The 26,297-nt window shown below is 45.3% G+C and overlaps 1 protein-coding gene across 1 annotated transcript in view; it reads right to left on the bottom strand.

The window, feature by feature from the left end:
• The window catches only part of ankrd28b (ankyrin repeat domain 28b), a 44,449-nt gene that overhangs the window by 8,008 nt on the left and 10,144 nt on the right, over positions 1-26,297 (bottom strand). Inside the window, exons 2-16 of the mRNA XM_038995130.1 lie at positions 24,299-24,382; positions 12,927-13,005; positions 12,216-12,286; positions 11,901-12,101; positions 10,402-10,489; positions 4,851-4,993; positions 4,222-4,434; positions 3,832-3,910; positions 3,546-3,660; positions 3,140-3,286; positions 2,738-2,806; positions 2,451-2,591; positions 2,123-2,234; positions 1,882-1,908; positions 415-489 (exon numbers count right to left, since the gene is read on the bottom strand). Coding sequence (XP_038851058.1) covers positions 415-489; positions 1,882-1,908; positions 2,123-2,234; positions 2,451-2,591; positions 2,738-2,806; positions 3,140-3,286; positions 3,546-3,660; positions 3,832-3,910; positions 4,222-4,434; positions 4,851-4,993; positions 10,402-10,489; positions 11,901-12,101; positions 12,216-12,286; positions 12,927-13,005; positions 24,299-24,382 — 1,644 coding nt within the window. The remainder of the gene's footprint in view (positions 1-414; positions 490-1,881; positions 1,909-2,122; positions 2,235-2,450; positions 2,592-2,737; positions 2,807-3,139; positions 3,287-3,545; positions 3,661-3,831; positions 3,911-4,221; positions 4,435-4,850; positions 4,994-10,401; positions 10,490-11,900; positions 12,102-12,215; positions 12,287-12,926; positions 13,006-24,298; positions 24,383-26,297) is intronic.

The raw sequence follows: 26,297 nt of genomic DNA, 5'->3' as shown, positions 1-26,297 counted from the left end.
TCTTAATATAATCAATGTTCTATAGTAGACCAGTGGTACGCCTGAACAGAAATACAGTGCTAGACCTAAAGTAGACCAGTGTCTTTCAATCGGGAGCCCATTTTTGCTTCCGCCCTGCATCAACATCGGAGGTCTCTGCCAAGCTTGGGATTGAGAAACAAACACTCTACTTCTCCTCTGAGGTTGATTAACTCAAATGGCAAAATAAGGAAATCATCCTCATCATCACTGTGTAGAATATGCATGTATTTTACACTAATCAGGAATAGATAGGAATTTGGTGTGTGAGTCTGTCTGGACAGTCAACTTCCTGTGGAAAATCAACACCATGCCTGCATCCCAGATAACTACATAGGGAATAGGGTACCATTTGTCATATGGAGACCACTACAGGAGCAGGTAGGCTTTACTCACAGCGAGGTGTAGAGGGCTGATGGGAGCTCTGACATCAGAGTCGTTCAGGATGTCTGTCCCTGAGGTTTCCATTAGCTGAGGAAAGACAAGGACGGCCAGTTCAGACTTGTAACATATTTACTTGGAAGGTTAGTCTAGTAGCATGTGTAACATGGTAAATCTCAGTGACCAGCCCCTGCAGACATACTGGTGTGTTGCATCCATACTAGAGGTCGACCGATTAAATCGGAATGACCGATTAATTAGGGCCGATTTCAAGTTTTCATAACAAATATTTTTTTACACCTTTAATTTAACTAGGCAAGTCAGTTAAGAACACATTCTTATTTTCAATGACGGCCTAGAACGACAGATTTTTAACCTTGTCAGCTCGGGGGATCCAATCTTGCAACCTTACAGTTAACTAGTCCAATGCTCTAACACCTGATTACATTGCACTCCACGAGGAGCCTGCCTGTTACGCGAATGCAATAAGCTAAGGTAAATTGCTAGCTAGCATTAAACTTATCTTATAAAAAACAATCAATCAATGACTGTCATTGCTCCAATGTGTACTTAACCATAAACATGAATGCCTTTCTTAAAATCAATACACAAGTATATATTTTTAAACCTGCATATTTAGCTAAAAGAAATCCAGGTTAGCAGGCAATATTAACCAGGTGAAATTGTGTCATTTCTCTTGCGGTCATTGCACGCAGAGTCAGGGTATATGCAACAGTTTGGGCCGCCTGGCTCTTTGCGAACTAATTTGCCAGAATTTTATGTAATTATGACATAACATTGAAGGTTGTGCAATGTAACAGGAATATTTAGACTCATGGATGCCACCCGTTAGATAAAATACGGAACGGAATAAACGTTTTGTTTTCGAGGTGATAGTTTCCGGATTAGTCAAAGGTATATGGTTTAGAGAGAAATAGTCAACGCGTTATAATTCCTGTAATAACTTGCGGCTGAACTTGAAAGGGGTTACTTCGTTATTTTACCGTTCATGTCTTCCATAGAGAATGTCTTGATCTACTTCAAATAAGGTCTGTGTTTCGTGGAGGAGCAGACTGACAGGGGACCATGCAGAAAAGCTCTGCTTTCTGCACTACAACCTAAAACTTAACTGGGAATATTGAAGACCCATGAAAGCTGGTGGTTCGTTTTAACATATGTTCTCATGTTATTTGAGACTAAATGATTTTATTTATGTATTATATTAAGTTAAAATAAAAGTGTTCATTGTTCATTCAGTATTGTTGCAATTGTCATTATTACAAAAATGTGTGTGTGTGTATGATATATATAAATACATGAAAAGAATGTTCATTATAAAATTAATTTTAAATCGACCGATTAATCGGTATCGGCTTTTTTGTCCAATAATTGGTATCGGCGTTGAAAAATCATAAATCGGTCGACCTCTATTCCATACCTTAAACAAGCAAGTGTGAGGAAAAGTTACCAACTGGCACTTACCACATCTAAAGGTGTTTCACCTGCAATCTGGAAAAAGAACATCAAGAGTGACGATGTGTCCACGACAAACATGCAACACCTTAAAACCTACTGAATATCAATGACTATGTCCCAAATGGCAGCCTATTCCCTATATAGTGCATTACTTTTGACCAGAGCCCTATGGGCCCCACAGCCATTTGGGACGCAGGGAAATGGTCTGTGGATGCAGGGCATCTAGTATCCTGTGGTTCTGACTCACCAGCTCCAGACAGAGGCGGTGTCCGTATGCAGACGCGTAATGCACTGCGTTGTAGCCCTGATTGTCCCTGATCCCTGGGTTAGCATCGTTTCGCAGCAAATATTCCAGACACCTAGAGGTCAAGAGTTCACTAATCATTACACCAACATCAAGACAGACAGATAATCAAGCAGAGACACGTTCCCAAAGGAGACGTGGCCAAACTTTCACACTGCAGATTGAACACTAGCTTGCATTCAAACACTCAACATACTCTCCAGACTACAGTGAAATGTGAAAGGTCCCGGCACCACAACACACAACAGTAAGAGAGGAGTGTGAGACGTACTTTCCGTCTGTATCGGAGGCAGCAGCGTAGTGGAGCGGGGTGCAGCCCCTCTTGTCCAGGTCGTTCACACTGGCCCCAGACCCCACCAAGGCAAACAGACACTGGTAGTTACAGTTGGCTGCTGCATAATGCAGAGGACTCCTACAAGAACACACAAACATTCAACAGAAACAGCTGATTGGAGATGTAAAACAATATATCCCATAATAATTCCTATATGCCCCTATACTATATTCCTCATTATCATAAAGATCTAATATTAAAGTTATTTGATGCCACAGACAGACCTTCCGAAGCTGTCCTTTCTGTTGAAGTCTGCCCCTGTGTTGAGCAGCAGATTCAGACAGTCCAGGTTTCTGGTAACAAGATATCAAGTTTAGAAAGGCCCTCGCACACCTGAGTTATCAGGTGCATGTTAACAATGAGAGAACCTGAAAGAAAAGAGAAACTTGTACTTGCTAGCATCACTGTTTTTATTAAGGCTAATAAAAGCTAGAATAAAAACAGTGATACTAGCAAGAGCAATGTGCAGGTTTCTCTTCTCTTTCAGGAAGATATAAAGACATTTTAGTCAATACCACCATAACATGGAGCCACATTATACAGAAATGATACTGCAGGAGGAAAGTGTGTTTTCCAGGTCATGAACTACATATTCCTTGGTGTAAAGCCTGGACCAGTCCACTCACCCTCCAGCTGCTGCAGCATGTAAACAGGTCCTTCCAAAGTCGTCAGGGGTGTCTATATCAAAGCCTGATGAGAGGAGCTTTCGACAGCAGTCAGAGAAACCACTGAGAGCAGCCAGGTGGAGGGGGAACATCCCATGGACACCTCGTCTGCAACAACATTTTATACTTTAAGCAGACACTCTTATTCAGAGCGACTTCCAGTTCATTCAGCCGAGTTTAGAAACAGCACCACATCACAGTCCTCATTAAACCCTACAGCACACTGCAATGCCCAGTCTATCAACCACCCACACACCACAATGGAGGCCATTTCATGTGTTGAGCAGAGAGTCTCCAAGCGGGAATTCGGTCAATGACAGAATTGCAGATGCATGTTGCAGCATTGCTGGAAACTGTGTTCTCTTACTTGGCTGTGTCAGCGCCGTTCGTGATGAGTGTATTGATGAGTAACTCGTGGCCGTAGCGAGCAGAGATGTGCAGGGGTGTGTTTCCATTCTTATCTTCACAGTCGATCTCAGCACCTAACACACACACACACATCAACCACTTGACCCTAGAGGCATCATGTAGCTAAATGTTCAACCACGTTGCAGTAACATTGCTCTGTGCCAGTGTATCATGGTTTGAAGACAAAATGCTAAAGAGCCTACTGGTTCATATATATTCTGTTGAGAGCATTCACAGAGACTCACCATTCTGGATGATGGCTTGAGATCTGGAGAAGCGTCCGTGGATGGCCGTCATGTGGAGGGGGGTCTTTCCATCTTTACTCTGCAGAGAGAGACAGATGGTTCACACTGCAGTCTGTGCTGCTGACCACAGGTGGAGGCGCCCTTTACTGCATTTAGTTTGTATTGTTAGGATTAATCCATTGGCATCTGAATGTATTTGGTCCAGGTCTACTAAGTCGTGTGCTGCATCAGTGACCCAAAGTAGTGCACTATAAAAGGAATAGGGTGCCATTTCAGATACAGATGTTGTCATCACAGCTTCTTACTCTGTAGGCCCTGGTCAAAAGTAGTGCACAACATAGGGAACAGGGTGTCATTTAGTACAGACAGTTGGTCATCATGTCTCCTCACCTTGATGTTGACGTGGGCCCCGTTGCCCACCAGCAGCTCCAGGCAGAGCGCCCCGTGGCGCGAGGCGGCCGTGAAGTGGAGCGGGGCGAAACCCTTCTCGTTCACCTGGTTCACGTTGGCGCCGCACTCGATCAGCTCATTTACCACCACGTCCTGGCCGTTGTAGCACGCCACGTGGAGGGGGGTGTTACCGTACCCATTGGGCTCATTTATCTGGAGGGAGAAGAGGGAGGAGAGTGGGTAGAGAGAGAAGGGGGGGATAGAACAAAACAATATTCCTGATCAGGTCACTTGGTTAGGAAAAACCCCTGACCCGACACACTTGTCCCAACCCCCTGGTCCAACCTCCTGGTCCCAACCTCCATCTCTTCATTACTTGGTTATGAAAACCCCCTGGTCCCAACCCCCTGGCCCCAATCCCCTGGTACCAACCCACTGGTCCCAACACACTTGTCCCAACCCACTGGTCCCAACCCACTGGTCCCAACCCACTGGTCCCAACCTCCATCTCTTCATTACTTGAAGGAAATCATTCTCCAACACACTATAGCTCTGTCTTTTCGTGGAGTTGTAATTGAACAGTGACTACACAGTTGAATGTGGGGAGGTGTATGTATGCATTGACTCACATCCACCCCAAGGTCCAGGAGGTACTTGACCACGCTGATCATGCCGCTGGAGGCTGCAGAGTGGAGAGGGGTGTAGGCCTTCTTGTCTTTACAGGACACCTCTGATCCATGAGAGGCCAGCAGTTTCACCACCTCAATGTGCCCTATGGGGGGGGGGAAGAGAGAGAGTGCGAGACAGAGCGAGAGAGAAAAGGGTTTAAGAGAGAAACAGAAACATAGACAGAGAAACAGAGGTTAGTTTACAGTGGTACACAGCACCATAAGCAATACCTACATGTTAGTTTAACTGAAAACATCTTATCAACCTACTTAGTCCATCATTCTGACATAATAACACACTAGAGGTGGACCATACAGCTGAGCTGTGAGGCTAACACACAGCCCATTCATTCACTCACTGGAAAAATAACATTTGTATTTATTATGGATCCCCATTAGCTGCTGCCAAAGTTTATAGAATTTTAAAACATTAGATTCTCAGATTTCACAACACATTGTGTGCCCTCAGGCCCCTACTCCACCACTACTACACATCTACACTACTAAATCCATGTGTATGTACAGTCGTGGTCAAAGGTTTTGAGAATGACACAAATATTAATTTTCACAAAGTCTGCTGCCTCAGTTTGTATGATGGCAAATTGCATATACTCTAGAATGTTATGAAGAGTGATCAGATGAAAATCAGTGATCAGATTTGCCATGCAAATGAACTGAATCCCCCAAAAACATTTCCACTGCATTTCAGCCCTGCCACAAAAGGACCAGCTGACATCATGTCAGTGATTCTCTCGTTAACACAGGTGTGAGTGTTGACGAGGACAAGGCTGGAGATTACTCTGTCATGCTGTTTGAGTTCGAATAACAGACTGGAAGCTTCAAAAGGAGGGTGGTGCTTGGAATCATTGTTCTTCCTCTGTCAACCATGGTTACCTGCAAGGAAGCACGTGCCGTCATCATTGCTTTGCACAAAAAGGGCTTCACAGGCAAGGATATTGCTACCAGTAAGATTGCACCTAAATCAACCATTTATCGGATCATCAAGAACTTCAAGGAGAGCAGTTCAATTGTTGTGAAAAAGGCTTCAGGGCGCCCAAGAAAGTCCAGCAAGTGCCAGGACCGTCTCCTAAAGTTGATTCAGCTGCGGGATTGGTACAGAGCTTGCTCAGGAATGGCAGCAGGCAGGTGTGAGTGCATCTGCATGCACAGTGAGGCAAATACTTTTGGAGGATCGCCTGTACCAAGAAGGGCAGCAAAGAAGCCACTTCTCTTCAGGAAAAACATCAGGGACAGACTGATATTCTGCAAAAGGTACAGGGATTGGACTGCTGAGGACTGGGGTAAAGTCATTTTCTCCGATGAATCCCCTTTCCAATTGTTTGGGGCATCCGGAAAAATGCTTGTCCGGAGAAGACAAGGTGAGCGCTACCATCAGTCCTGTGTCATGCCAACAGTAAAGCATCCTGAGACCATTCATGTGTGGGTTTGCTTCTTAGCCAAGGGAGTGGGCTCACTCACAATTTTGCCTAAGAACACAGCCATGAATAAAGAATGGTACCAACATATCCTCCGAGAGCAACTTCTCCCAACCATCCAGGAATAGTTTGGTGACGAACAATGCCTTTTCCAGGATGATGGAGCACCTTGCCATAAGGCAAAAGTGATAACTAAGTGGCTCGGGGAACAAAACATCGATATTTTGGGTCCATGGCCAGGAAACTCCCCAGACCTTAATCCCATTGAGAACTTGTGGTCAATCCTCAAGAGGCGGGTGGACAAACAAAACCCCACAAATTCTGACGAACTCCAAGCATTGATTATGCAAGAATGGGCTGCCATCAGTCAGGATGTGGCCCAGAAGTTAATTGACAGCATGCCAGCGCAGATTGCAGTGGTCTTGAAAAAGAAGGGTCAACACTGCAAATATTGACTCTTTGCATCAACTTCATGTAATTGTCAATAGAAGCCTTTGACACTTATGAAATGCTTGTAATTATACTTCAGTATTCCATAGTAACATCTGACAAAAATATCTAAAGACACTGAAGCAGCAAACTTTGTGGAAATTAATATTTGTGTCATTCTCAAAACTTTTGGCCACGACTGTATAGTGCGTATGTTATCGTATGTGTGCATGCATCTGTGCCAATGTTGGTGTTGCTTCACAGTCCCCGCTGTTCCATAAGGTGTTTTTTAATCTGTTTTTTAAATCTAATTTTACTGCTTGTGTCAGTTACTTGATGTGGAATAGAGTTCCATGTAGTCATGGCTCTATGTAGTACTGTACACCTCCCATAGTCTGTTCTGGACTTGGGGGCTGTGAAGAGACCTCTTGTGGCATGTCTTGTGGGGTATGCATGGGTGTCCGAGCTGTGTGCCAGTAGTTTAGACAGACAGCTCGGTGCATTCAACCTCTCATAAATAAAAGTAGTGTTGAAGTCAATCTCTCCTCCACTTTCAGCCAGGAGAGATTGACATGCATATTAGCTCTCTGTGTACATCCAAGGGCCAGCCGTGCTGCCCTGTTCTGAGCCAATTGCAATTTTCCTAAGTCCTTTTTTGTGGCACCTGACCACACGACTGAACAGTAGTCAAGGTGCGACAAAACTAGGGCCTGTACGACCTGCCTTGTTGATAGTGTTGCTAAGGCAGAGCATCGCTTTATTATAGACAGATGTCAATATGTTTTGACCATGACAGTTTACAATCTAGTGTTACTCCAAGCACTTTAGTCATCTCAACTTGCTCAATTTCCACATTATTTATTACAAGATTCAGTTTAGTTTTTTTGTTCCAAATACAATGCTTTTAGTTAGAAATATTTAGGGCTAACTTATTCCTTGCCACCCACTCTGAAACTAACTACAGCTCTTTGTTGAGTGTTTCAGTCATTTCAGTCGCTGTAGTAGCTGACGTGTGTAGTGTTGAGTCATCCGCATACATAGAAACTCTGGCTTTACTCAGTCAGGGGCATGTCATTAGTAAAAAAAAAAAAAAGAAACGCAAGGGGCCTAAACAGCTACCCTGGGGAATTCCTGATTCTAACTGGATTATATTTGATAGGCTTCCATTAAAGAACACCCTCTGTGTTCTGTTATACAAGTAACTCCTTATCCACATTATAGCAGGGGGTATAAAGCCATAACACATACGTTTCTCCAGCAGCAGACTATGATCAATAATGTCAAAAGCTGCACTGAAGTCTAACAAGACAACCGCCACAATCATTTTATCATAAATTTCTCTCAGCCAATCATCAGTCATTTGTGTAAGTGATGTGCTTGTTGAGTGTCCTTCCCTATAAGTATGCTGAAATTCTCTTGTCAATTTGTTTACTGTATCTGGTCAAACAATTTTTTCCAAAAGTTTACTAAGGTTTGGTAACAGGGTGATTGATCGGCTATTTGAGCCAGTAAAAGGGGGCTTTACTATTCTTGGGTAGCGGAATGACTTTAGCTTCCCTCCAGGCCTGAAGGCACACGCCCCTAGTAGGCTTAAATTGAAGATGTGGCAATATCGTCTGCTATTATCCTCAGTAATTTTCTATCTAGATTGTCAGACCCTGGTGGCTTGTCATTGTTGATAGTCAACCATTTTTTCACCTCTTCCACACGGACTTTACGGAATTCAAAAGTACAATTCTTGTCTTTCATAATGTTGTCCGATATACTCGGATGTGTAGTGTTAGCGTTTGTTGCTGGCATGTCATCCCTAAGTTTGCTTAACTTGCCAATGAAAAAGTAATTAAAGCAGTTTGCAATATCAGTGGGCTTTGTGATGAATGAGCCATCTCATTCAATGAATGGAGCTGAGTTGGCTTTGTTCACCAAAATTAATTTTAAGGTGCCCCAAAGCTTTTTACTATCATTGTTTAAATAATTTATTTGTTTCATAGTGTAGTTTATTTTTCTTTAGTCACATGATTTCTTAATTTGCAGTACGTTTGCCAATCAGTTGGGCTGCCAGACTTAACTGCCATACCTTTAGCCTCATCCCTCTCAACCATACAATTTTAAATTCCTCATCAATCAAAGGGGATTTAACAGTTTTTAGTCATTTTCTTAATGGGTGCATGCTTAGTAGTAACTGGAATAAATCGTTTCATAAATGCATCAAGTGCAGCATCTGGTTGCTCCTCATTACACACCACAGACCAGTAAATATTCTTTACATCATCAACATATGAATCACTACAAAACTTCTTGCATGACCTCTTATACACTATATTAGGCCCAGCCTTTGGAATTTAAATTTTCCTAGACATGGCTATTATATTGTGATCAGTACATCCTGTGGATTTGGATACTGCTTTAAAGAAAATATCTGCAGCGTTAGTAAAAATGTGATGTATACATGTTGATGATTGCATTCCTGTGCTGTTTGTAACTACCCTGGTATGTTGACTGCCAACCTGATCCAGGTTGCAGGCACTGATTACAGTTTGAAGTTTTTTCCTGAGTGGGCAGCTTTTTCTTTTTTTTTACCTTTATTTAACTAGGCAAGTCAGTTAGGAACAAATTCTTATTTACAATGATGGCCTAGGAACAGTGAGTTAACTGCCTTGTTCAGGGGCAGAACAGATTTTTACCTTGTCAGCTCGGGTAACCTTTCGGTTACTAGTCCAACGCTCTAACCACTAGGCTACCTGCCGCCCCAAGCTTGATGATAGCCAGTCAATATTTAAATCAACCAGAAAATATACATCTCTGTTGATATCACATACATTATCCAGATACTGACTGTTAGCACTTGGTCTATAACAGCTTCCCACCAGAATGGGATTTAGGTGAGGCAGATGAACCTGTAGCCATATTACTTCAACAGTATTTAACATTTGATCATCTCTAAGATTTACAGGAATGTGGTTCTGAATATAGACAGCAACACCGCCTCTGTTGGCACTTCTGTCTTTTCGGTAGATGTTATAACCATGTATTGCTACCACTGTATCATCAACGGTATTATCTAAGTGAGTTTCAGAGATAGTCAGAACATGAATGTCATCTGTTACAAGCAAGTTATTGACTTCATGGACCTTGTTTCTTAGGCTACATATGTTAATATGGGCTATTTTTAGCATTTTTCTTTTTTGCTTGATTGATAAGCTTCCCAGTAAAGCATTAAAAACAGAGGTAGACTTACTCATGTTATTTACATTGGAGCTGATAGTACAGGGTGAGCTTCATAAAGTGGGCTTCCTACTATTGCACACCGCCTCAGTGCTAACAGTGTAACTCTGGTTTATAGGGGCTCATGATTACCGTATACAATAGCTGTAGGATAAACAGATGTATTCGGGTGCAATTAGGGGTACATCAATTAAATTACTTACATTGTGTTTGCCAAAGCCCCTAAGATCATGTACATTTGATGCAGCATTATGACGACTCATTGTCACAATGGTAGGGATTAACTGAGCTGGTCTTGGATCATTTACCAATCATTGTTTCAACGCAGCCTTGAAATGCCTGGACAGAGTCCAGGAACCAAGATGATTTGGATGGACTCCGTCACATTAGTCAGAATGTAAATGATGTGGTCAACTCATTACCCATGTAAGCAGCCCAGTGGATTGCACGGCGGTCCTTCTTGTCAAAAGCATTAATGTTGGCTCCTCTGGAGAGAAGCAGCCTCACCATCTAACAGGAAAAGGAGAGGGAAACAAAACACAGGCTGAGAAACTAAAGCAAAATCTGCTAAAATTTGGCGTCAAAGCCTCTCTTGAACAAACAACTAGGGCTGTGACGGTCATGGGACTTCCGGTGTCGGTGATTGACGTGCGGTATGTACACAGTCATCGACATAACTGACAGCCGACGGACGGACGGGGGAAAGACTAGCAAAGGAAAACGGAGTGTTTAGGCCTAACTGTCTTGCTCATAGGCGCGCGAGTCTCAAGTCAAGGGGAAGCTCATTTTCACCATAAAAAATATATAAAGCATTACGTGCATCATCACATTTACAGACTTTTGTAAGATAGCTGACTATTGCTAATGTGATTAGTAAATTGGATAGTCATCTTTTAGGCTAATAATATCACTCAATCACTGTTTGCAAATAACGTCTGTTCAATGCAGCGTGTGGTGGAGTAAGCCTAGGCTAGGCTATGTCAGATATGTTTCTTTTCAAGGGAAAAGTCATTTTTTATCATGCAATTCTACTACACTTTATATGACTATAGAGATTAGCAGAATCTTGTTCAATATGACTTTCAAGTGGCACTGACCCAGGGATAAAGACAGTGAATATGCACACTCACCGGGGATATAGCCAATGACAAAAATACTGTTCGCTCAATTAAGTTGAGAATCTTGATAACTAAAAGACATTAGTCTTTTCATTGTCTTCTCTTTGAAGCAATAGCCAATTGCTTTCCAAACTATGTTAGCCTACAGGTTTTGCGCATATTCTGCAAACAGGCTGGTCCAAGTCATCTGGGTCTCCATCGTCATTAGGTTTGAAACTGAAATGTGCCCAAATAGGTGATGGTATGCTTTTTTGTTGTTGCAATGAGAGTCATCTTTTTCACCTCACTCCTCCGACCTACTGTAACAATGAGAAAGGTCAGAGGTGAAAGGCAGAGGCTACCCACCCACCCCTACTCTGTAGGTGCTAGACCTATAGATACTATAGTTACCCCCGGTCCCCACGTTTCCCCTCACCAATGAACTGAATTGACCTTCAAAAGATTCTCTCCTATCAGCACATATAGCAGATCTGCTGATTGTGGCGCATCAAAAGATAGTTGGAGAGAAGATGTACACAGTTTAATAGATAGACTAAGTCAGCAGAACAATAATAAATAGTTACCGCTGCTGCTATGGGTAAAGTATATCTTCGTCAATAAAGTTGATAAAAACGTGGCGTTTTTGACTGTTGTTTTATTTTCATGGCGGTCTTCATCCAAAACTGTCAATGTTATCCAATTACCGTCACAGCCCTACATACAACCATTGTAACTAAGGGGATGCATCATGAACTCAACCTGGGGATAGGACAGGTATAAAGTGTAGACTACAGTGTGTAATCATGTCCATGCTAATTGCTAACCTCCAGGTGTCCGCTGAAGGCTGCATGGTGCAGCGCCGTGCGCCCGGCCCGGTCCGACACGTTCACATTGCTGAGGAGAGGGACCAGGGCCTCAGCACAGCGGACCGCCTTATTGGCCGCAGCAATGTGGAGCGGCGTCTGCCAGTTCTTGTCCCTGGCGTTCACATCGGCAGAGTGTTTCAATAGCACCTGGACTGCCTCCTACAGGAGCACAGTTCAAATCATGTTCAACTTTGTTTAAAGTGCATTTAAAAATCACAACACACTTAACAGTAAAACACATATGCACAGGTGTGTGTGTATCAGTACACGTACCTCACTGCAGGAAGCCACGGCCCGGTGCAGAGGAGTGAGCCACTTGTTGTCTTTGGCATTTACTCTGGCTCCTGGGACACAGACAGAAAGACAGACCGACGGGGGACGTGGGTTAGTTAGGCCACTGGGGTTAATAAGGCAACATCTTAAATAGCTGGAGCACAGAAAGGATGTCCAAAACAACACCGTAATACCTTGATAGTGCACTACTTCCGACCAGGGTCCATAGGCCTACCCATAGGGCATCAGGTCAAAAGTAGTGCACTATATAGGGAATAGGGTGCCATTTAGAACGCACTCAAAGCCTCTTGTAGAGGGCTATTCTGGGACATGGACATGGACTTTCATTACACAGCAACACTGAAGAAAATGTCATGTCACTGAGTGGAGAGGAGTAGAAGTAGCTCAGCCAACGTGAGACGAGGTGCAACCCACAATCATGAGGACATTTAGGAGGAACAGGTGCGACTCTCGCTCACAATTAAAATCTTGATGCTTCACTAATCAAGTTAAAATCGGGATGTTTCAGCTGTCAATGGCCTTCATTAGAATGACTTGATTTTTGTAAATACATCGACTGCACATAAGATCTTTAATGGTGGTAAGTATGAGGGAAACGGTCACATGCAAACACAACAAGCATCAAAACAGAAGTCAAAATCCGATGGACACGAGTCATAGCGTAATCCTTCTCTTCAATGATAACCTTACCTGATAGTATGAGTAGCTCTAGAATTTCTGTATCTCCTAGATAGGCAGCGGCATGCAACGGTGTCCGCTTCTCATTGTCCTGTAGGGAAGAGCCAAGAAGTGTCATAGCTGTTTCATATTCAGCCATTGTGGATACAGGGATACATTTGATTTTAATCGTACTCGTTTATACATTGTCATGGCTTGGATACTTTATGACTAACTAGCCTACACTGTAACTAGGCTACATACTGTAACTAGCCTACACTAACTTCAACAGTGCATGGCCTTATGAAAACAAGTTGTACAAAGTACACTACCGTTAAAAAGTTTGGGGTCACTTAGAAATGTCCTTGTTTTTGAAAGAAAAGCAACATTTTCGTCCATTAAAATAACATCAAATTGATAAAAAAAATACAGTGTAGATATTGTTAATGTTGTAAATGACTATTGTAGCTGGAAGCTAGAGGTCGACCGATTAATCGGAATGGCCGATTAATTAGGGCTGATTTCAAGTTTTCATAACAATCGGTAATCGGCATTTTTGGACACCGATCATGGCCGATTACAATGCACTCCACGAGGAGACTGCGTGGCAGGCTGACTACCTGTTATGCGAGTGCAGCAAGGAGCCAAGGTAAGGTGCTAGCTAGCATTAAATGTATCTTATAAAAAAACAATCAATCTTAACATAATCACTAGTTAAACTAGTAATATCATCAACCATGTGTAGTTATCTAGCTTGTCCTGCGTTGCATATAATCGATGCGGTGCCTGTTAATTTATCATTGAATCATAGCCTACTTCGCCAAACGGTTATTTAACAAGCGCATTCGTGAAAAAAGCACTGCCGTTGCGCCAATGTGTACCTAACCATAAACATCAACGCCTTTCTTAATATCAATAAACAAGTATATATTTTTAAACTTGCATATTTAGTTCATATTGCCTGCTAACATGAATTTCTTTTAACTAGGGAAATTGTGTCACTTCTCTTGCGTCCTGTGCAACAGAGTCAGGCTATATGCAGCAGTTTGGGCCACCTGGCTCGTTGCGAACTGTGTGAGGACCAACTTCGCCAAACGGGGGATGTATAAACAAAAGCGCATTTGCGAAAAAAGCACAATCGTTGCACGAATGTACCTAACCATAAACATCAATGCCTTTCTTAAAATCGATACACAGAGGTATATATTTTTTTAACCTGCATATTTAGTTAAAACAAATCCAGGTTAGCAGGCAATATTAAACTATGGAAATTGTGTCACTTCTCTTGCGTTCATTGCACGCAGAGTCAGGGTATATGCAAGTTTGGGCAGCCTGGCTCGTTGAACTAATTTGCCAGAATTGTATGACATAACATTGTAGGTTGTGCAATGTAACAGGAATATTTAGACTTATGGATGCCACCCGTTAGACAAAATACGGAACGGTTCCGTATTTCACTGAAAGAATAAACGTTTTGTCTTCGAAATTATAGTTTCCGGATTTGACCATATTAATGACCTAAGGCTCGCATTTCTGTGTGTTATGTCATAATTTAGTCTATGATTTTATATTTGATAGAGCAGTCTGACTGAGCGGTGGTAGGCAGCAGCAGGCTCGTAAGCATTCATACAAACAGCACTTTCGTGCGTTTGCCAGCAGCTTTTCCCTGTGCTTCAAGCATTGAGCTGTTTATGACTTCAAGCCTATCAACTCCCGAGATTAGGCTGGTGTAACCGATGTGAAATGGCTAGCTAGTTAGCGGGGTGCGCGCTGATAGCGTTTCAATCGGTGACGTAACTCGCTCTGAGACCTTGAAGTAGTTGTTCCCCTTGCTCTGCAAGGGCCGCGGCTTATGTGGAGCGATGGGTAACGATGCTTCAAGGGTTGCTGTTGTCGATGTGTTCCTGGTTCGAGCCCAGGTAGGGATGAGGAGAGGGACGGAAGCTATACTGTTACACTGGCAATACTAAAGTGCCTATAAGAACATCCAATAGTCAAAGGTATATGAAATACAAATGGTAGAGAGAAATAGTCCTATAATAACTACAACCTAAAACTTCTTACCTGGGAATATTGAAGACTCATGTTAAAAGGAACCACCAGCTTTCATATGTTCTGAGCAAGGAACTTAAATGTTAGTTTTTTTACATGGCACATATTACTTTCTTCTCAAACACTTTGTTTTTGCATTATTTAAACCAAATTGAACAAGTTTCATTATTTATTTGAGGCTAAATTGATTTTATTGATGTATTAAGTTAAAATAAAAGTGTTCATTAAGTATTGTTGTAATTGTCATTATTACAAATAAAAAAAATTGGTCATCCAAAAATCTATTTCTTTGGTCATCCAATAAATCGATATTGGTGTTGAAAAATCATAATCGGTCGACCTCTACTGGAAACGGCTGCTTTTCAATGGAATATCTACATAGGCCTACAGATGCCCATTATCAGCAACCATCACTCATGTGTTCCAATGGCACGTTGTATTAGCTAATCCAAGTTTATCATTTAAAAAAAGGCTAATTGATCATTGGAAAAACTTTTTTGCAATTATAATGTTAGCACAGCTGAAAACTGTTGTCCTAATTTTTGAAGCAATAAAAAAACTGGCCTTCTTTAGACTAGTTGAGTATCTGGAGCGGCATTTGTGGGTTCTATTACAGGCTCAAAATGGCCAGAAACAAAGCACTTTCTTCTGAAACTCGTCAGTCTATTCTTGTTCAGAGAAATGAAGGCTACTCCATGCGAGAATTTGCCAAGAAACTGAAGATCTCGTACAACGCTGTGTGTACTACTCCCTTCACAGAACTGTACAAACTGGCTCTAACCAGAATAGAAAGAGTGGGAGGCCCTGGTGCACAACTGAGCAAGAGGACAAGTACATTAGTGTGTCTAGTTTGAGAAACAGATGCCCCACAAGTCCTCAACTGGCAGCTTCATTAAATAGTACCCGCAAAACACCAATCTCAACGTCAACAGTGAAGAGGCGACTCCGGGATGTTGGCCTTCTAGGCATAGTTGCAAACAAGAAGCCATATCTCAGACTGGCCAATAAAAAGAAAAAAATTAAGATAGGCAAAAGAACAGACACTGGACAGAGGAAGATGGGGGAAAAAAGTATTATGGACAGACAAATCTAAGTTTGAGGTGTTCGAATCACAAAGAAGAACTTTCGTGAGACGCAGAATTTTTTTTTTTTTTAAATGCTGGAGGGGTGCTTGACGCCATCTGTCAAGCATGGTGGAGGCAATGTGATGGTCTCGGGGTGCTTTGGTGGTGGTAAAGTGGGAGATTTGTACAGGGTAAAAGGGATCTTGAAGAAGGAAGGCTATCACTCTGTTTTGCAACACCATACCCTGTGGATGGTGCTTAATTGGAGCCAATTTCCTCCTACAACAGGATAATGACCCAAACCACAGCTCCAAACTATGCAAGAACTATTTAGGGAAGAAGCGGATCTCAACGCTATTGAGCTGTTGTGGGAGCAGCTTGACTGTATGGTACGTAAGAAGTGCCCATCAAGCCAATCCAATTTGTAGGAGGTGCTTTGGGAAGCATGGGGTGAAATCTCTTCAGATTACCTCAACAAATTGACAACTAGAAGTCCAAAGGTCTGCAAGGCTGTAATTGCTGCAAATGGATAATTCTTTGACAAAAGCTAACTTTGAAGGACACAATTATTATTTCAATTAAAAATCATTATATATAAATAACCTTGTCAACGTCTTGACTATATTTCCTATTCATTTTGCAACTAATTTCATGTATGTTTTCATGGAAAACGAAGGTTACGTATCTAACCATGGTTATGTGAGCTATATGGACCACTCCAATATATTGGTATCACTCCGCGGCGGAGGGATACATCCGAGGTGAGGATATACAGATTTACTCCCGTAAACACCTGTGTAACGGCTGGGGTCCGCCCCTATATATAGATCCCATGGCCGCGACACACATTCTCTACATAATTGTTTAAGCCCCTCTAGCACCGTAGAGGATTGGAGTGATCCATGTAGCTCACATAACCGTGGTTACATACGTAACCTTCGTTATGTTGTTTCACTATATTGGATCACTCCAATATATTTGTATACCCGTACCAGATTTAGTCGGCGCTAGAGGGACCTGGTCAGCCAGCGGTGAAGTCCCAGTGTGGGACCGAGACGCAGGGGCCGTCAATGTGGAAGGGGATCCCGGCACAGTCCCCGGAAGGGGAGGCGACACCAAGGACCCCTGAACCAACCGCAGAGGGAGATGCCACATTTAACCGATAGTACCTAGCAAAGGTGCAAGAGGAAGCCCAGCTGGCTGCAGCACAGATATCAGCGAGAGGCACTCCTCTCAGTAGAGCCCAGGACGCAGCCACACCTTGTGTTGAATGTGCCACCACAGATCCCAGCACTGGCCTGCCAGCCAGGCGGTATGCTGTCGTAGTCGTACCCACGATCCAGTGAGAGAGCTGCTGCTTTGATAGCCCAGCCCCCAGGACTCTCTCACCATAGCAGAAAAAGAGCTGCTCTGTTCTTATCACTGACCGTGTCCGCTCCACCAAGGTCCATCCGGTAGCACTCAGAACTTACTGAAAGAGCATGGAGCTCACCCACCCTCTTCATGGAAGTAATCGCTACCAAGAAAGCCACCTTCATAGAAAGGTGTTTCAGGGAAGCAGACGCCAACGGTTCGAAAGGCGGCTTTGACAAAGCTGCCAAGACCACATCCAGATCCCAGCTTGCCATTGAGCAGGTCCTAGTTGGACGCAGGCGACAAACCCCCTTCATAAACCTGGAGACCAAGGGATGTCGCCCCACTGGCCTGTCCATCCACCCCACATGGCAGGCAGATATAGCGGCCAAATACCCTCTCAGTGTAGATGCTGCTAAGCCCTCATCCAAGCGAGACTGCAGGTATTGGAGGACATACTGCACCCCCCTTGACTCGGGCACCACCTCAATACCAGTGCACAAAGAGCAGAAGTGCCAGCACAACTGGTATTCCGAGGTTGTAGCCGGTGCCGTTGCGCTCTGCATGGCGTTCATTACACCCTCCTGTAGTCCTAACAGTGACCATTGGTGCTGTTCAAGCCCACAGACTGAGGCGGTGCGGCCTCGGATGCCACAGAGTTCCCCTGGCCTGAGACAGCAGGTCCGGTCTCAGGGGAAGTTGCCAAGGTGTCCCAGACAACACGGACAGGAGAAGGCTGAACCAGGGTCATCTGGGCCAGTATGGGGCCACCAAAAGTAGACAATGATCTGCCATCCTGGTCCTGTCCAGCACAGCCTGGATCAGGGGGAAAGGGGGGAATGTGTAAAGCTCTAGTCCTGGCCAATCGTGAGCCAGAGCATCCAAGCCCAGAGGCTCTGGTGGCTCCGACATGGAGTACCACAGGGGCAGTGCGCATTGTCCAGGGAGGCAAACAGGTCCACCTGCGCCCTCCCGAACTTGTCCCACAGGTGCTGCACCACCTGGGGATTTAGGCTCCAGTCCCAAGATGGCGGGCCCTCCCTTGAGAGCATATATCCCCTGCCACATTCAGGATGCCAGGTATGTGCGCTGCGTGTAGAGATGCTAGACGTCCCTGAGCCCACAGAAGAAGCTCCCGTGCCATAATATGGAGGCGGTGGGACCTCAGTCCACCCTGATGGTTGATTTAAGCCACCACTGTGGTGTTGTCCATTCTCACCAGGACATGTCTTCCTTTCAGATGTGGAAGGAAAGACTGCAGGGCCAGCAGTACAGCTCGGAGCTCTAGTGTATTGATGTGCCTGCCGCTCTAAAGGGGGTAGCCAACTGCCGCTGGCCGACCTGCCCTTGGTCACACCCCCCCAGCCGATCTGGGAGGCGTCTGTGCTGACCAGCTCCTGGTGGCACATCAGCATCTCCACCCCACCTGAGAGAAAGGAGTGACAGCTCCACCTCAACAATGCCCTGAGGCACTGTGTGGTCACCCGCAGCTGGCGGTGACGGTTGCGCTTCGGGTGCAGCCGGTGGGAGTTGAACCACTGTTGAAGAGGCCGGAGATGGAACAGGCCCAGCGGAATCAACAACAAGGCCCGCGTTGGTAGGTTAGGGTGGATACCACCCGCACCTGCCGAAAGTGGTCGGGGCAAGATAAGATTGCCTGAACCCTTTTGGTGGGCAGGCGTGCTCTCATGGCCAACGAAGGCCACCCTTTGAGTGGGTGTCAGATAACTCTTCTTGTCGTTTACAGTAATGCCCAGCCCGCCGATATGGGTCAGGAGCACGTCTGTCTGACAGGACCTGGGTCCTGGTCGGGGCACAAATCAGCCAATCGTCAAGGTAATGGAGGATTAACTTCTTTGGGACAGGGGGGCAGTATTGAGTAGCTTGGATAAAAAGGTGCCCAGAGTAAACTGCCTGCTACTCAGTCCTAAAAGCTAGAATATGCATATAATTAGTAGATTTGGATAGAAAACTCTGAAGTTTCTAAAACTGTTTGAATGATGTCTGTGAGTATAACAGAACGCATATGGCAGGCAAAAACCTGAGAAAAAATCCAACCAGTAATTGGGAAATTTGAGGTTTGTAGTTTTTCAACTCTTTGCCTATCCAAGATGCAGTGGAAATGGGGTCATATTGCACTTCCTAAGGCTTCCACTAGATGTCAACAGTCTTTAGAACTTTGTTTGAGGCTTCTACTGTGAAGGAGGGGGGAATGGGAGCTGAATGAGTCAATGGTCTGGCATGAGCTGGTCATGCGCGCTCACGTGAGAGTTAGTTGCGTTCCATCGCATTTCTACAGACAAAGGAATTCTCCGGTTGAAACATTATTGAAGATTTATGATAAAAACATCCTAAAGATTGATTTTATACTTCGTTTGACATGTTTCTACGAACTGTAATATGACTTTGTCTGAACTTTCGCCTGGACTTGCCCGCGCGCCATGAGTTTGGATTGTGTACTAAACGCGCAAACAAAAAGGAGGTATTTGGACATAAATGATGGACTTTATCGAACAAATCAAACATTTATTGTGGAACTGCGATTCCTGGGAGTGCATTCTGATAAAGATCATCAAAGGTAAGTGAATATTTATAATGCTATTTCTGACTTTGTTGACTCCACAACATGGCGGATATCTGTATGGCTTGCTTTGTTGTCTGAGCGCTGTACTCAGATTATTGCATGGTGTGCTTTTTCGGTAAAGCTTTTTTGAAATCTGACACAGCGGTTGCATTAAGGAGAAGTGGATCTAAAATTCCATGCATAACACTTGTATCTGCAATGTTTATTATGAGTATTTCTGTAAATTGATATGGCTCTCTGCAAAATCACCGGATGTTTTGGAACTACTGAACGTAGCGCGCCAATGTAAACTGAGATTGTTGGATATAAATATGAACTTTATCGAACAAAACATACATGTATTGTGTAACATGAAGTCCTATGAGTATCATCTGATGAAGATCATCAAAAGTTAGTGATTAATTTATATCTCTATTTCTGCTTTTTGTGACTCCTCTCTGGCTGGAAAAATGGCTGTGTTTTTCTGTGACTAGGTACTGACCTAACATAATCGTTTGGTGTGCTTTCGTCGTACAGCCTTTTTGAAATCGGACACTGTGGCTGGATTTACAACAACTATCTTTAAAATGGTGTGAAATACTTGTATGTTTGAGGAATTTTAATTATGGGATTTCTGTTGTTTTGAATTTGCACTTTCACTGGCTGTTGTTGAGGTGGGACGCTAGCGTCCCGAATATCCCAGAGAGGTTAACAACCCTCGGGACGTGAGAGGTGCCAGGACAGCGTCCATGAACTTTGGGAAAGTGTGGGGTGCCAAGGAGAGGCCGAAAGGTAGAACAATGAATTCGTAAGCCCTCAATATATACATTTAAACATTATTTTAAAACGATTTAAATATAATACATAGAAATGTTGTGGGACTATAGTAGATGAAGAATCTATATTTTTTTAGATTGAGTATTTGTTGGGTCATTATGTTAGTAACAGTGTGTTATATGTGAAACTGTGTTTGTATTATAAATTGTATTTTAATGTTTAAGGACTCTTGGAAGATTAGTCCAAATGGGGACTAAAAGAGATCCAAATCAAAATCAAATCAAATCAATCCCTTCGAAAGCGAATCGGAGGTACTGCCAATGAGCTGGGTGAACAGGAACATCGAAGTACGCATCCCTCAGGTCCAGCGTCAAAAACCACTGGTCCCTGGACACGGCCGGCAACACATGGGCCGGGGAAAGCATGTGGAAACTCAGTACCTTCAAGTACCCAGAGGTTGCAGAGGTCCAGAATCGGTCAAAACCCTCCATCTCTTTTTTGGGACCACAAAATAAGTGGAGTAGAACCCACCTAGCCGTTCTGATGTCTTGATCCTGCGGATGAAACCCTTGTCCAGGAATGAGGTGCTCTCCAGCCACAGGGTTTTCTTTAGGGGGTCGGCCACCGTGGTGACATGAAGGATGGGGGCTGGCACCGGAATTGAAGTAGGTACTCCTCGAGCATTGTGGACAACACCTATGGAGACTCCACACACTCCTCCCACTTTTCCCTTTGAGACCAGGAGAAGAGGCAGAGGCCAGGGAAGGGTGTGTCAGGGATCCTGCCAGGGCCCGCCTCTCCTCTGGCGACCCGAGCGCCTGGGTCTCCCAGGCACGTCCCTATGGCGGTGAAAGGTTGACAGGTTGTTGCTCAACCACGCGCTGTGCCCCTCCCCGCTGTTGTTCCTCAGCACGAGGCGATGGGGCAGAAGAGGGACCCCACCGTCGTTCAGGTGCAGGTGGGTGGCGATGGGCCTGAGGAGGCGGCATGTACCGTCTCAGGGTCTCCCGGTCCCTACGAACCTCCTCGGGCTGCTCCAGAATGTCATTAACCCCTGGGCCAAACGTCAGCCCTGGGGTGATGGGGAGAGTAGCAAATGTGTTCTGGAGAGCAGCTGGCAGACGGGATTGGGCCAGCCAGAGATGGTGTCGGGAGGTAATCACCTGCGCCATGGCCCGTCCGTTGGAGCAGGCCAAATCCCTCTGGATCAGGGAAAGCAGGCGAGACACCTCCATCGCGTCCCAGAGGAGCTCCTCTGTGCCCTCCTGCAGCCCGGGGCAATAGAGTCTGCAGGTAGGCCTGCAGCAGCATGGCCGCGTTGGTAAGGCGGCCAAGAGAGCAGAGGGACCCATGTGGCTTTCAAGTCCGCATCAAAGACTCTGGGGGGGGTCCCGGCTTCAGTCGCGGGTTCAGCAGAGATGGGGACAAATGGAGAGTCCTCACTGTCCACTAGTTTGATGTCCAGTGCAGAAGCTACCCGAGTGAGTAGGCCCCTCATAGCCTCGAGGCAATGAAGCCCCACTGCCGGCTTCTGATGGCCCGTCAGCCTGGTAGCCCCGCTCACGGCGGTGAAAAGTGCCAGCATCATCCCCCAGGAACATCCCATCACTGGCCAACAGGGAACAACTGTTGTCGCCATCGAAGCTGTCAACCTCCTGACGCAGGGTATGCGCCCTCCGTTCAAGGTGGTCCCAGCGGTCCGACTCCTGCCCCCGTCCAGGACTGGCAGCAGAAGAGCTCTGCCTGCAGTGGCTCCGGCCACGCTACTGGACTCAGTAGAGGGACTAACAGCTCGCTGGCGCACCACTCCTGAGGGAGGTAGTTCCTCCCCAGCCTGAGCCCGGCCGACCCACTCGCGCATGGCCTCCAATCACGTCAGGCACTCTGAGAACACCACACAAAACAGGCATCCAGTAGGGCGCTCCATCGCCCTCTCTGTGTGGCTTGAACCCAGGCAGTGCATACACAAGGTATGCGGATCTCCAGGGGGGATGCCACCATCACACCTGTCACAAAGGGAAGCCATAAGCTCAGCCAAGCCAGCAAGGCCACGGAGCAGGGGTCCGACGCCCTGGGAGAGCTTATATCGTGACCCGCTTCAGGGAATAGGAACCCGGTGAGGGATAAATTACCCAGTACTGCTGCAAAAAAACAGGGAAGATCCGTGTGGGAAAAACAGACAGACAAAAAAACTGCAACCAGGTAATGGATTTGATTTATGGGTTTAGTTTTTTATGCCAACTGCAATATTACCTAGCCGGTTTAATATCCAAGCAGAAAACAAAACAGCACCATATGGAGTAACTCTGTTAAGGAACTCCAAAGTTTATGTCTCAACATTGTGGTTGAGTCCACCACAATACTCTTACATTCTGCAGGGGAAAGAACAAGAAAAAACCCTGTAGGGTAATTAGCAGAGAAAGGCATGTTAAAGCAATTCACAACACACACAGAACAAGCCAGTCAGCAAGTTGTGTAAATAAAATACTGTTTGTGGCAGCAAGAGCCACCAATATATTAATGGATGCACACGGAGTCGTAGTGTAACGCTAACGAAACACAAGCACAACAAACCACGGGCGGAAGATACAGATCAACCACACGCAGCGAGTAGAGCACTGAAGAGGAGGGGCTGGCCACGTGGCCAGCTGCTCCAGGCTGCAAACAGCCAGTGAGTATACTTCCACGCAAAATATTACACTTACCAGTGACTTACCAAGCGAACATCAGAAAGTTTGTACCTCAAACGATATGGACGTCCACCGAGAAAATGAGAGAATGTGTATCGCGGCCATGGGGTCTATATATAGGGGCGGACCCCAGCCGTGACACAGGTGTACACAGGAGTAAATCCTCACCTCGGATGTATTCCTCCGCCGCGAGGTGAAACCAATATATTGGAGTGATCCAATATAGTGAAACATAACAAGGAAATTTCTAAGTGACCCCAAACTTTTGAACGGTAGTGTACATACTTGAACACAGGGTTTCCCAAACTCGGTCCTGATTCAAATAATCAAAGCTTGATGCTGAGTTGGTTATTTGAATCAGCTGCGTAGTGCTTGAGCAAAAAACATGTGCACCCAAGGAGGGCCCCTAGACCGAGTTTGGGAAACCCTGCTTTAACAGGCTAAAACTATTTTAAACCGGTCTTATTTTGAGACTAAGCCTACTCCAGCCTATAAGAACGAGGAGGAATGTCATAAAGTAAGTAGAACCAGATCATGAACTACAGTACTGTAAAGTGACAGACACTGAACAAGGTGCATACAGCTGATGGAAGGTATCCGTTCTGATCAGGCTAAAATATTCAGTAGGGTTGCAAAATTCCAGTAACTTTCCCAACATTCACAGGTTTTTCCAGAAATCCTGGTTAGACAGAGGGTTCCGGGATTCCTGCTTATTCCATTCTGATTCATGAAGTCTTCATATTGGGATTTCTGGGAAAACCTGGGCATTTAAGTTACCAGAATTTTGCTACCCTAGATTTTGGCAACAAATGACTTAAGTTATAAATGTGAAAAAAATAGTGTGTTCCTATCCAGAGGACAGGCAGGAGGGTGGGAATAATGGTAGGAAACAGCTGGGATGATTACCTGAACATTCACATCCTCTTTCTGAAATATGAGGGAGCGCACTTCATCTGGGTCCACATTGAAGATGGCTTTCAGTAGGCCAGGCTGGAAGAGAGACAGGGGGACAGTGTCATTCAATGATTTGAACAGTCAGTGCCTCTCAAAGAAATGTTACTATTCACTCAGCTTAGCTAAAACCAACACAAAGGAACAATCCAAGAATAAAAACCAACTAGGTTAAATACTCAACTCTATAGTGAGACATGGAGCCTATACAGTCACTACTAGAACCATGGCGACAACCTCATTGTTGCTGTGCAAAGGCAGCTAACCTGGAGTCCTTTGGCCCAATACCTCACTATGGTATCGAGAGAAAGAGAGCTCTCATCCTCCTCCTCAACAACCACAATACACACACGACTCATTCACTCACAAAACACACGCTAGTCCCAGTGTCCAACAAAAATTCCTTCTATAAAACAGAGATGAGAGCAGCAACTTCCAGAAGGACACGCACACACTAAGAGTGTGGCAGCTCTGCAGTTGATTCACAAATGAAACCAGGCAACGTGACTTAATTTACAGTCAACCATTAACAACCCCCCGTCCCCATCTCTACACAGGACAGAACGTTAAAGTCCTATTCTTAAAGCAGAAAGCAGCATTTATCCTTATGTTTTAACTCAGTAGAACATGCCATTCCTGTAGAGATGAGGGTAGGAGCTCTGTTGAATGTCTTACACATGCCCCTCCCACCCAGGACCCTGCTTCCCATCACAACTGGGTGAAGAAGCAGAGGAAGAAGACTTACTATTTTTTACAGGGTGACTAATCACATACAGTCCTGGTTTCCTGTCCTCACTTCCCTTCCAGAGAGAGCAATGGCTATTCAACAAACAGCCCCAAAGCGCTACATTACACAATGTGAAAAACAGGGCTTTTAATGAAATGGGACATTTCTATACATGCTGCTGGGCACATAGAAATCCTATAAATCTACTACATGTTTTATATGTAAATCTGTGTCTGGGCTCCTCTCTAAATCACAAAGGCTCAAGGCTGAGGGGGAATTGATTGACGCATCAACATGCAGTCAGATATTGTACAGCTCATCCATTATGGTAAATCCTCTGATAATATAATATCCCATTGACCTCCAGGGCGGCATTCAAGGCAGCAGCGTCACTCAATCTGAAATACAGTGTAACATAACACAGAGCCATGTGTCTGCTGGTGACCATTGGGGCTGTTTTGTTTTTCCATCGCAAACCTGGAGGGGGTACTGACTGGCCTGGAGGGAAGGGGTACTGACTGGCCTGGAGGGAAGGGGTACTGACTGGCCTGGAGGGAAGGGGTACTGACTGGCCTGGAGGGAGGGGGTACTGACTGGCCTGGAGGGAAGGGGTACTGACTGGCCTGGAGGGAAGGGGTACTGACTGGCCTGGAGGGAAGGGGTACTGACTGGCCTGGAGGGAAGGGGTACTGACTGGCCTGGAGGGAAGGGGTACTGACTGGCCTGGAGGGAAGGGGTACTGACTGGCCTGGAGGGAAGGGTAGGGAAGGGGTACTGACTGGCCTGGAGGGAGGGGGTACTGACTGGCCTGGAGGGAAGGGGTACTGACTGGCCTGGAGGGAAGGGGTACTGCCTGGCCTGGAGGGAAGGGGTACTGACTGGCCTGGAGGGAAGGGGTACTGACTGGCCTGGAGGGAAGGGGTACTGACTGGCCTGGAGGGAAGGGGTACTGACTGGCCTGGAGGGAAGGGGTACTGACTGGCCTGGAGGGAAGGGGTACTGACTGGCCTGGAGGGAGGGGGTACTGACTGGCCTGGAGGGAAGGGGTACTGACTGGACTGGAGGGAGGGGGTACTGACTGGCCTGGAGGGAAGGGGTACTGACTGGCCTGGAGGGAAGGGGTACTGACTGGCCTGGAGGGAAGGGGTACTGACTGGCCTGGAGGGAAGGGGTACTGACTGGCCTGGAGGGAAGGGGTACTGACTGGCCTGGAGGGAGGGGGTACTG

The sequence above is a fragment of the Salvelinus namaycush genome, chromosome 5, assembly GCF_016432855.1.
Source record: "Salvelinus namaycush isolate Seneca chromosome 5, SaNama_1.0, whole genome shotgun sequence".
Taxonomy (NCBI): domain Eukaryota; kingdom Metazoa; phylum Chordata; class Actinopteri; order Salmoniformes; family Salmonidae; genus Salvelinus; species Salvelinus namaycush.
Note: the sequence above shows the minus strand (reverse complement) of the source record. Positions and strands in the feature narration are given on the sequence as shown.